This window comes from Gossypium hirsutum, chromosome D07 (genome assembly GCF_007990345.1).
Source record: "Gossypium hirsutum isolate 1008001.06 chromosome D07, Gossypium_hirsutum_v2.1, whole genome shotgun sequence".
NCBI classification, from domain to species: domain Eukaryota; kingdom Viridiplantae; phylum Streptophyta; class Magnoliopsida; order Malvales; family Malvaceae; genus Gossypium; species Gossypium hirsutum.
The window spans coordinates 50,992,647-51,004,221 of record NC_053443.1 but is presented as its reverse complement, the minus strand read 5'-3'; the positions used below and the strand labels follow the sequence as shown (position 1 = coordinate 51,004,221).

The window sequence follows — 11,575 nt, the reverse complement described above, 5'->3', positions numbered from 1 at the left end:
ATAAAAGACTTTGCCAAGATACTTTATTTTTTCATAGAAAAAATTTCGTTCAAGAAAGACTCCAGAAGATGTTGATCGTAAATGAGAAGATTGATTACGGAGAAAAAGGAAAATGGATTCGTATTCACATGTATGAGAATTATATAGGAACAAGAATAATCTTGGATTAAAAATCGAAATATATTTCTTTGTACTAATAAAACTCTTCAAATTACAATACTCGTAGAGAGAGAACCGTAATAAATGCAAATAAAAAGCATCTTTTACCCAGTAGCGAAGGGCTTGAACCTAGATGGATGGGATGAGGTATTAGTGCCTCTAACACAAAATTTAAATGTGAGGATTTGTCCTCTAAAAAAGGAAATATTGAATGAATTGATTGTAAATTATGAGATTTTGCGACTTTCTGCCCTTTGTGAGTAAGATATTAATCGTAAGGAAAATAGAATTTCCACAATGACTACAAATCCTGCCGCTATCATTTGAGAATACAAATTATCATTGTGCCCAAAAACTAGATTTTGGTTGGAATTAGCATAATTAATCAAACGATTCTGTTGATCCATTCGAAGAATTAAACGTTTCACAATTAGTGAACTGAATTTATTACCATAACCTTGATTTTCAAAAAAAATCATCTATTTATTTAAACCATGCTCATAAGCAAGTGCATAAATATACTCCCGAAAAATAAGTGGGTATAGGAAATCGTGTCGACGGGATCTATTTAGTTCTAAATATACTTGAAATTCCTCCATTTCAAATTCGACTTGAACCAAAGATAGGGGATCTGTTCGATTATTAAATGATACATAGTGTGATACAGTCAAAACAAGGTATTATATTAAGAAAATAATAGATACCTCGGAGACAGGCGGATTCATCAATGGATTCTCTATCCTATCTTTTTCCATCTAATTGATTTATGTTCGTTATAGGATAAGAAGACGGTTAGAAATCCTTTATGTTTTCAACCCAATCGCTCATTTGATTTTGGAAAAAAAATATATTTTCTTTATCAATATACTGCTTCTTCTACACATTCATGGCTAACCCATAAAGGGATGCCTAATAATAATAATTAGGACTCATAAAAAAATTGATAATTTACTCATGAGAAAAACCTTTACCACATTAGGCACTAATTTCTTTTTAACGTTTAATTAGATCAGGTAATCATTCAAATTAAAAACAAAAGCTCGTTACTTTTTGTTTCCCTATAATTGGGGCCGTAGAGCTCTATCCATTTATTCACTCGACCCAACTTTGAATTCAATTCATTTTTTTTGTTTCGCACCAAAAATTCAAAAATGATTTTTTTTAGAATGATCCGGAAAAAAAGGATTCTTAGAATTCTCCATTGCTACGACATGCTCTTTTTTCCACCCACTCCTTTCAGGATCAGCCGTGGTCTTACAAACTCTACCGATGGTCTGAACGAATCCCTTTCTTCAAACAAATGTGTAAAAGATGCTAGTTGCACTTAAAAGCCGAGTACTCTACCGTTGAGTTAGCAACCCGAAACAATTAGAATATGTAGATACAATCGAAATAAAAAAATGGAATTGCACTAGGCAATCAAAACACGAAATTAGCAAAAATTGGAATAAAAAACAGACACGAAATTCTCAGATAAAACCATAGAAATAGAAATAGAATAAGTGAAAATTTGCGGACCGCCTCATGTCTTATTCATTCCATTGTTATTCATTTTTTTTTTGTTTCAATACAATTACAATAAAAAAAATTTATTGTATCACAACAAATTCAAAGAAAGAACCCATTATTTGAATGAAGTGAAGTGCCAAACGAGGATAAATGGATCTATTTATGATATAATTTCTCAAATTAAAATAGATTTAATCAATATTAAAAAATTTTAAAAAAAGCAAATGACATATTTAAAAATTATAAAATTCAATTTAAAAAATTGTATTTTTAATAATTAAAAATAATTTCAAAATACATTTTAAAAATTATAAAATTTTATAACAGTTCATATATAATATCCTCTTTAAAAATGTATTTTATAAAATTTTGACCAATTGCTAATACTTTAATTTTAAATGCATTGCATACATATCACTCTTTTCCGATAAAAGAGTTTTTAAATAATTATATATTTTTTAACAATCTTATTATAGTTTCTGATTTTATTTATTTATTTTTATACAATACTTAGAATTTCTTATAACCCTTCTCCAATCTATAAATAAAAAGATAATACGTTTCAACGCACTCGGAAAGTACAATTTTTTAAAACATAATGTGAAATACATAAACAAAAAGTAATTTTTAAAAAAATAGCTTTTTTAAAAAATAGTTATTTAAAAACATCTTTTAAAACAGTTTGTTAAAATAAATAAATACTGGAATATTATAAATATTTTTTTAAATAATAAATAATATTTTTATTTAAAAAACTATTTTAAACTTTTTAAAAATTAGTATTTAAAAATCTTGGGCCCAAAACCTAAGCAGTTACAATTCAAGTTTCTTGACCATCTATTTATTTTCAAAGCTCTGGTGTCACCCAATAAGTATTCTCACTACATCAAAACAGGCTTTTAGCGGCATTTTTTAGGCCTATAACGGCACTAGTATTTGTGAAAGCGCCGCAAAAAATGCTGCTATAGACAATGTCGCTAATTTTGACGGCGTTTCTTTCACATAAACGCCGCTAAAGAACATGACCTTTAGCGGCACCTTTTCACAAATGCCGCTAAAGAACATGACCTTTAGCAACGCTTTTTTCACAAACGCCCTAAAATTACCGTTCTTTAGCGGCGTTTTACAAAAAATGCCACTAACTTTGGCAGAATTTTAGCATCCAATTTTCATCCATATGCAACCCTTCTTGTAGCATGGAATCCAACCAAAAATAGCAAATCTAAATGATACTTCAAATTCAACGAAGGATATATGATATAAATTGATAAATGAAGTATAATTCAAATTATTCTTACAATAATGTTAAAAGTTAAAATGTTAAAAATATTCATACAGTAGTCTAAGATGGCGGATTTTGCGACTGTTGAAACATCTTCATCATATTCTGAAGCTGTAGTTGGAGTGCGTCGTACTTTTGCTCTGCTCTGCTTCCCTCGCTGCTGCCTCCGCTTTAAGTTGTAGCTAGAGTTCTTCATATTTTCTATCAGCTTCTGCTTTAAGTTGAGCAATTCGCTAATCTGTGCTTGCTTGCATCTGTGCCATTTGGTCTCTTAACCTCTAAACTTCAGCTTGAGCCTAACTCCCCGAAGGCATGTATTGCTGTGAGTTGGATCCAAAATATTGGGTTGGGTTTACAAAAGATCCTTAAAATCGAACCCGACCATACCTTTCAGGACCCAAAACTTTAATAATAGTCCGATTATCAATGTCGTCAAGATGAACAAAACTATCACTCGAAGCAATCGCTTCATACTCCGCCTTTTTATCCTTTAGTTTCTCCTAATAAATCAATCAAAGAGTTAGAAACGCAATATATATTATAAAAAAATGCAACATAACTTAACATTATTTCCATTACAAACAAAGAATTAAACCATTATAATTAAACAATATAAATATTTAAAATAATTCTAATTTTATTCAGTAAACATACCATAATTTCTGCAGCTTTAGAAGTCATAGGAGATCCATCTTTTTTCCTATGTGTAATGTCAAAAAGCTGAAGGCGTCCAACTTTTTGACTAGACAACAGTTCCTACACTATAGTAGTAAAAATATTATTTAATAGAAAGTAATAAATATTTGACACTATTAATAAATTCAAAATACCTCGGCCTCAGCTACACAAGCAAAACTTTTCGACCTAGCTGTGTGAGTGAATTTCTATTTTTGCCTACTACTTGTTTCAACTTGTTCACGTTCCTAAATTATGAAATTATTATTACGTATATAGTAAATACTATAAACCAAAATAATTATAAGAGTTTGGAAGTACGTAATACCTCTCATTTCTTTGAACTCCAAAATCCAACCGCATCTTGCCATTGGTACCTCAGCATTCCGGCGGGACATTTCACAATTTCTCTTTGAGAGTTATTTTTGTCTTAAAATATTCTTTCTTTAAAGTACTTTTATGGTCTCTCCATGTTTTTCCCAATGCCTTATTGACATAATTATTCGAGACCTCTAAAGCAAACCTCTCCTACAAAAAACACAAGTTTAGAAAGTAAATATAAATGAAACTTAAACCAAAGTATTATAAATTACATTCACGTTTTGTTACCTTAATATTTTCGAGAGCTTGATTTTTGTTACTATCAGGCATTTGATGCCACTCGTAGTTGATAGACAACATATTGGCATTTCGTGCTATAATGCCCAAATTTCCTGCTAAAAGTCGAGCTTCTGATCTAACAGGCTGGCCAAGATTGTTTCTAGATACTTTGACACACTTGACAGGATTTAACTCGTATAAATATTTAAGTAGCGTACGTTCTCAACCTCTGCGCGTCCCATCACTTTCAGCTAAAAAGTGGTATATTATAATATAAGAATTTGAAAAAGAAATCAATCATAAAAGTTGACATGCATGTAAATTAAATTTAACATTACTTTGAATTTCTGCAGGTTCGCCAGGGGTATTCGAAACATTCGAAGATCCAATAGCAATCTGTTGTTCACTATTTGTTTCTTCCGAATTTAGAGTATTTTGAACAATACTTAGATCTCGCAATCTTCTTCTAGGCATTTTATTTGCAATACACATAAAATAGTTGAAATTTTAGTAACTAATTACAACAATAATAGTACTACAAAACAATTGAAATATTTAATAAGACCAAGATTTAAATTATGATATTACATATAATTAAAAAATCGTAAAATCTTACTTCATCATAAATCGTAAATATTTTCATCAACATCCTGACGAACCCATTGAAATTGTGTACTAGTACTAGGGATATTTTTCATTTAAGTTTTGTTCTGGAAAAGGAAAAGTTTCTAGTCTTTTGTCGATGTCATCTCTACTTCCATTGCCCATGTCAAACAAGTCTCTAGGCATGTTACGAAGTACAACGTACCAACCCTCATCAGTTGGATCTTTTGAGTAAAAAACTTGTTTCACTTGAGAAGAAAATACATACGGCTCATCTATCAATTGTTGTCCAGTGTGTGTCAATCGAGAGAAGTTCACCATTGTAAAACCAAATTGATCTTGTTTAATTCCGCGAGCAGTATTAACATCAGCCCAATCACATCGAAATAAGACAACTTTCCATTTGCCATAGTAATCCAACTCAATAATGTCAGTAAGAAGTCCGTAATACTCCACATTTCCCTCAACAATATTACTGTCCCTAGCACTAGCATAACTTGTAATTGAAGAATTAACAACTATTCCACCATTTTGAGTTCTCCTCAATCTCTCGCGATATTTCGTATGAAATCTGAATCCATTGATAAGGAAGGAACGATATCTTTTTACTACTCTATTTGGACCTTGGGAAAGCCATTTAACTTCGTCATTGACGTCCTTCCCACTCCAAACCTATTGAATCCAAAGTAAATTGAGTAATTATAAATGTTATGAGAAAACATTATTATTTGTCAGTGAAAACTTCAATTGCATACCATTTGGCTTAACCATTCATTGCCATTCGGGTCTTTTTAGTTTTCATTTTATCAAAAGTCAAATTAATTTTCAAAAATGGGTCAAGCCTCAGGATTATTAATGAGGTCCTTTCAGTTTTTCATTTTACTAAATGTTGAATCCGTTTTCAAAAATGGATCGAGCCTCAGGATTGCCATCGAGGTCTTTCAGTTGTCATTTTGTCAAAAGCCAATTTGATTTTCTAAAAATGGGTTGAGCCTCGGTGATGGGCATCGAAACCACCAAAAATAATTCCTACAGTAAAATAACTCTAAATAGTAGTAAAGAGTGATAATAGGGTTGAGTCTACAGGGATTGGATATTATAATCAACTTCCGTGTTTAACTTGTGATCAGAATTTTTGTCGTGTCAAAAGTCGTGGCAAAAGTTGTGCCCATGACTCCAAACGGACTTGCTGAAAAATAAATAAATTAATTAAGGGAGTTTTGAGAATGTTTTAGAAAGTAAATAATCAAAACAATGTTTTAGAAAGTAAATAATCAAAACAACATAAATAAACAATTAATTAATATTGGAAATAAATTTAAATCGGGAAATAAATTCGGATAATAACCCTTAGCCCTAGACTCAGTGCATTCTGGATTTTGAATCTATCCTTGAAAATTATTTTTCTCCTCCAAACAATGAGCTGGTTATAACAGTTAAGTACGTCCTAACCACCAATTCTTCCTCTCGTAGCTAGTCCTGGTACGACTTGCAAACCAACCCTTACTGATTATCTAACCGAGATACACGTGTTCCCTATTCAAGACTTCGGTAGCCTTGCGCTCTAAAGAACCCAACTCGGATTAACGGCCTCAACTGCGTGGGTTGTTTCAACCCGATCACTTCTCCCTTGATTTGTTCTCAGAGATCCTAATATAGCACGATTGACTCATTTCTCCAACTATCTGCAAACACGACTCTAACCCAACATGCACTTTTTGACTTGAAATAGAGTTAACTTTAAGGGATGAGTTGTCAATCCCGATACCTAGGAAAAATGTGAATACCGATAGGAAGGATTTTTAGTATGGATACGTATCTCACGAGTCCCGACCGGAAAGAACATTGGCCTAAAGCTAAGATGGAATTTAGTGAAGTATGGATTTAATCATGTTTTGATTGGCTATGAATTGGATTTAAATGAAAATGATGAAAATTGAGAAAGGAAAGGACTTGAAAGACAATTAAACAAATTTTGGGAGAACAAAGGAATGAAATTGGAAGTAACAGTATGCTAATCACGCACCAAATTTGGAAGAAAAATAATAATTTCTATTTAATTTCAAATGAAAATCAATGTGTAAAATATAATGCATCTTTCCAAGCTACTTTAAAGTCTTATTTATATATATATATATATGATATTTATTAAATTTGGCTTTAACCACTTCAATATATAATTAAAATTAAATAAAAAAATTAGATTTTTTTCTAATTTTGTCTTTTACAAAGTCAAAAGAATCTGATGAGTCATTAGTCTTTTCCACATTTTTATTCGGCCTCACTTTATTGACTATGTTTCAATTTGGTCCTTTTTCTACTCGTTTTTTATTTATTTATAGCATCCCAATTGCATCTCTGACAAGATTAAAACATAAAAGCACTAATTCAGTAGGGATCAATTCAAAAATTAACCGAATTGAACACAAAAAGTCATATAAATTAACATGTTATCACTCGGGATTATCGTTGGGGTCTTTTTAGTTTTCTTTGTATCAAAAGTCAAATCCGTTTTAAAAAATGGGTTAAGCCTCGAGATTATCGTCGAGGTCCTTTCAATGTTTCATTGTATTAAAAGTCGAATCGATTTTCAAAAATGGGTCGAGCCTTGAGGTTGTTGTCGAGGTCCTTTTATTTTTCATTTTATCAAAAGTCGAATCTGTTTTAAAAAATAAATTAAGCCTCGGGATTGCCATCCAAGTAGACGAATTCATGATCTGGACAAAATAGGTACTTTTGATCTTTGCATTGCTCCTGATTCTCAGCAACATGCAAAGAAGGGGAACTGTAGCAACCATATTTTGCCAGAGTTAAATTTAGGTCAAGCTCGGATTAAATTCAAATTTCATGACAATTTGTATTAATATATCATAATTTTATAATTTATTATAATTATAATCTATTATTCATTCATATAACAAAAAAGTAAAAAAATAACAAACATATATACATGTGGCTAAATATATATATATAAGATACATAGGCTGTATTACATATATTATTACAATATTATATATTACGTACGTACACATGTGAGCAGTTGAACAGAGAGGGGGAAATTAGTTTTGACGTTTTGGGTTTCCTTTTTGTTTGATTTTCTCGGCAGATTTCTGTCATTGCCTTGGGTAAAGAACATCAATTGGGGAGGCTCTCACAACAAGAAGAAAAAAGGCTCTCAATGATTCACGGTCAAGGTTCACTCTCCATACACTCAACCTTCCACCACTACAACCATTACCTATAACAAAATACCACCCTCGGTTAATCCTCCACCACCATTGCACCACCGTTCATCAAACTCTCACTCATCCTCCCAACTAAATACTCGTTGCCTCACTCGACACAAATCATTCCCTTTAACCGAACCATCAAGACACAGAACAAAGAAAATATGTTTGGGCCTAAAGATGTGTTTGCTATTTTAAGGATCTGGATTAGTGGGGTTGGTGGTGCGTATGAGATGGTTTCGAAATATACTAGCAAAGACTCATACACGTTATGTTTTGGATACAAGATTGCCAAGGGATTATACCATTTAAATAAACATTCCCTATCCACATCAAGTGGTGCTAAGCATTGGAAGCCTTTCTGTACTAACACAAACAAAGAAACTAAGGCCAGGAGACTGAAATTCTTTTTTCCTTTAAATCTATCTATATATTCACTATTGTAGCCTAAAGAAGGCAATTAAAGGATCATATACATCTTGTTTAGCATTTTCTGCCATGACATAATCTGCATGAGCATAATCATATCTATACTGAACTACAAGCTTGTCTCCATCATGATCTTTGAGACTTCCCAATAATAACTTCACATCATTTACATCAGAAAGAGCATCCTCCCCTCCATAGCTAAGGAAAACAGGAAAGTCATTTGGAATGCTGGTCATGTTGTATGCTGGAGGTGTTGCTTGCCCATAATGTTTCATATTTTCAACCTCGTCGATGTAATCATACATTTTTATGGTTCCTTGCCTAATCACTGGTAATTAAACCCCCGCAGAAAAAAAATTCAACAGATGTTTTTTAACCGGAAATCTTGTGGTTTTTTCTCAAAAGGGTTAATGGATTACTTACTCTGAGCCAGATGGACCATGTTCTTTGTTGCTGATGGTTGGGGCTCATGATCTAGAAATATGTTTACTATGGAAGAGTTCAAGCAACAGTTCTGACCTGTAAAATGTATGTCCCAAAAGATCTTTAACTCGTGAACAGTTGATATTTTGGCAATTAATTTTGTGCTAATGTTGTACCTGTAAAACTTGTCAATAAGTTAGTGCAGTCAATGCCTGGTTTGCTGCAGATGTCTTTGAGAAGGTTAACTACTGCATCCCTGTTCATAGCAAAGGAACATGGGTAAAGAAATGCCTTGATTGCTAAATGATGAAAACAGATAATGAAAGGGGTTCTTACCCTCGTGGATCAAATTCACTGAGGCCTAACCAGTAGACTGCCTGTCAAAGATTCTTATATGGTTAAAAAAAGATGAAAGTAATGAAACAGAGAAAGGTGGGATTAGGATTTAACCTCAGCAATGAAGTTGTCAGCAGCATTTTTTGCAAGTGGAGAAGTCATCTGACCCATATAAGCAATTGGGCAAAGTAAAGCAGCTGATCTCAACATGTTCAATAACTGATCCTTCGAGAGGGCAGCCAATGCAACCAGAGTTCCCTGAAATCAAGATCAAAGTTCACCATTGCCCCCTCTATTGAAAACCTTGAAATGAAGCAGAAAATTCTAAAAAAAAAAAAAAAACCCACCTGTGAATGCCCTACATAGTGTAGCTTTTGTCCTGTTTGATCATATACATATTGGAAGGTAGCAGGAAGATCATAAGCTACCAATTCATCCCACGACCAATCCCAGTAAGCCTAAAAACCCGTGAAGAATTAGTCTAATGCTCAATACCCATAATAGAAAAACAGAAAGCTTCACAACATAATAAAGAAATTAGTAACAATAACCGGATCGTTAGGACTGAGTGATTTATGCCCTTTGCTGTACTTTGTTCCACGGGAATTAGCAATCCACACATCATAGCCATTATCCGACAACACAAATGCCAAAGACTGTTCCGGCGGCAATAACAGCCACGTAATTCCATCCTGACATCATGCAAGCCCTTGTTACATAAATTTTGTCGAAATTCATTGCATTGGAATCTTAGCATTATGACAGATTAGTGATCAACCATTAAGATCCCGTGCTGTAACAGGACTGGTGGTCTGTTTCCTGGTGTCCCACCTGACCGACCCACAGGAATTCTTTGCATACTTAGAATGTAACCATCTTGTGTAGTTACCTATACAAAAACCCAAATTTTTATTTTTCATTAAACTTAGGAAAACAGTGGAAATACCTTAGGGACTTACCGTATGTTCTTCACAATCGTAACCATGTGTTTCGACCATTGATTTACAAATACCATTATCAGATGATGGAGCCATTGCAATGGCATTCTCTTGAGCTTTGAATGAATACAAAGCTTTTCTATTTCCAGCTGCTGACCCACAGAAAAGAATAAGTAGAATTATACATGTTACACTGTCGGCCACCTCCATAATATATGTTTTTTTTTCCCTAGCTTCAACAACCCCAATGTTGTGAGGCAATTTTATAGTAGCACAAAATCCAAATAAGAACAAAATCAAGCATTCACATGAGAAAGCTATCAATCTACTGGTTCAAACAAGGAATCAAATGGGCCATTTTCCCTATATTTAATGGCATTAACTTTTGAAAACTTTCTTTTTCATTGAAGAGATGAACGTTCAAGCCAAGGCAAAGGAATGGATGAGCCAACCAGAATTGCACAAAAGAAAATGACATTCCATGACACTTTTTCGTTTATCTGGATCAGAAAATACTGAGAACGTTGATCCAAAATAGCAGCTCGCATTTGAATGAAACATGTAATGTAAATAAACTAGGTTGCATTGGAAAGAAAATGACATGGTATGCAGTGCATGAGAAATCAGAAAGGTATAAGAAAACTAGCTTGGAAATAAACGATATAAACAAACAAATAAACAAGGGAACTGTTCCAATGGTAATTGTAAGAATAATAATAAGTATATAAAATAGGTTTGGCTTGTGTAATCATATGATAAATTTTTGGAAGTTTCTGAAAATGAGAGGCTATCCGCGAGTCAGGAGACACTGTTCATCTAATTTATTTATTTCTCTTATAAGGACAATTTAATAGGAAATGTTAATTAGTGTCATTAGACTAAACCTATCCAAAAGTCATAAGGTCTTCTTTATTGGGGTTGATCTCACTTAAATTAATATTTAATAATAAATTTTTATTTAATTTAAATTTAATAATAAATTTATATAAATAGTAATATTAAAATAATGTTATTCTGTTATTATCTTTTAAACATAAAATGAATAGGTGGCCAAGAAAAAAAAAACATAAAACGATTTATCAGACAAAACTGATTTTAATTTAGGTAAAGATTTTGGAAAAATTTTGGGCAATCTGGCTCAGCCTGGTAAACACTGATTAAGATGATGTTAAAAATGGAAAATATAATTAATGAATGTTTTTTAAGGGATGAATCATAAAATTATACGTAAATTTTGATTCAATATGTAATTAAGATATATAATTTTTTATTTGGTGTATTTATATTTATAAAATTTTGATTATAGATCAGATGTATACATGAAAGTTTAACTTTTATTCAATTATACACCTTTAATAAAATGAATATATCAATTTATTTTTATATTTGATAAA

At 32.2% G+C, this 11,575-nt stretch overlaps 1 protein-coding gene across 1 annotated transcript; it reads right to left on the bottom strand.

Annotated features, from left to right (window-relative positions):
* Window positions 1-8,454: 8,454 nt before the first annotated feature.
* LOC107955053 (triacylglycerol lipase 2) lies at window positions 8,455-10,844 on the bottom strand. The gene is made up of 9 exons (XM_016890762.2): window positions 10,203-10,844; window positions 10,022-10,132; window positions 9,795-9,935; window positions 9,591-9,701; window positions 9,358-9,501; window positions 9,244-9,284; window positions 9,084-9,163; window positions 8,908-9,003; window positions 8,455-8,812 (listed from the first exon to the last, which is right to left on the bottom strand). The coding sequence occupies exons 1-9, from the start codon at window positions 10,389-10,391 to the stop codon at window positions 8,493-8,495; spliced, it is 1,233 nt and encodes a 410-aa protein (XP_016746251.1). The 5' UTR covers window positions 10,392-10,844; the 3' UTR covers window positions 8,455-8,492.
* Between the last annotated feature and the right edge of the window lie 731 nt (window positions 10,845-11,575).

Coding starts and splice junctions, on each gene's coding strand:
- LOC107955053 (XM_016890762.2), bottom strand. CDS start 10,391: ATGGAGGTGGCCGACAGTGTAACATGTATAATTCTACTTATTCTTTTC. Junction 9,936..10,021: donor TACAGCACGGGATCTTAATG/GTTGATCACTAA, acceptor GCATGATGTCAG/GATGGAATTACGTGGCTGTT. Junction 9,164..9,243: donor AGTGAATTTGATCCACGAGG/GTAAGAACCCCT, acceptor TGCTATGAACAG/GGATGCAGTAGTTAACCTTC.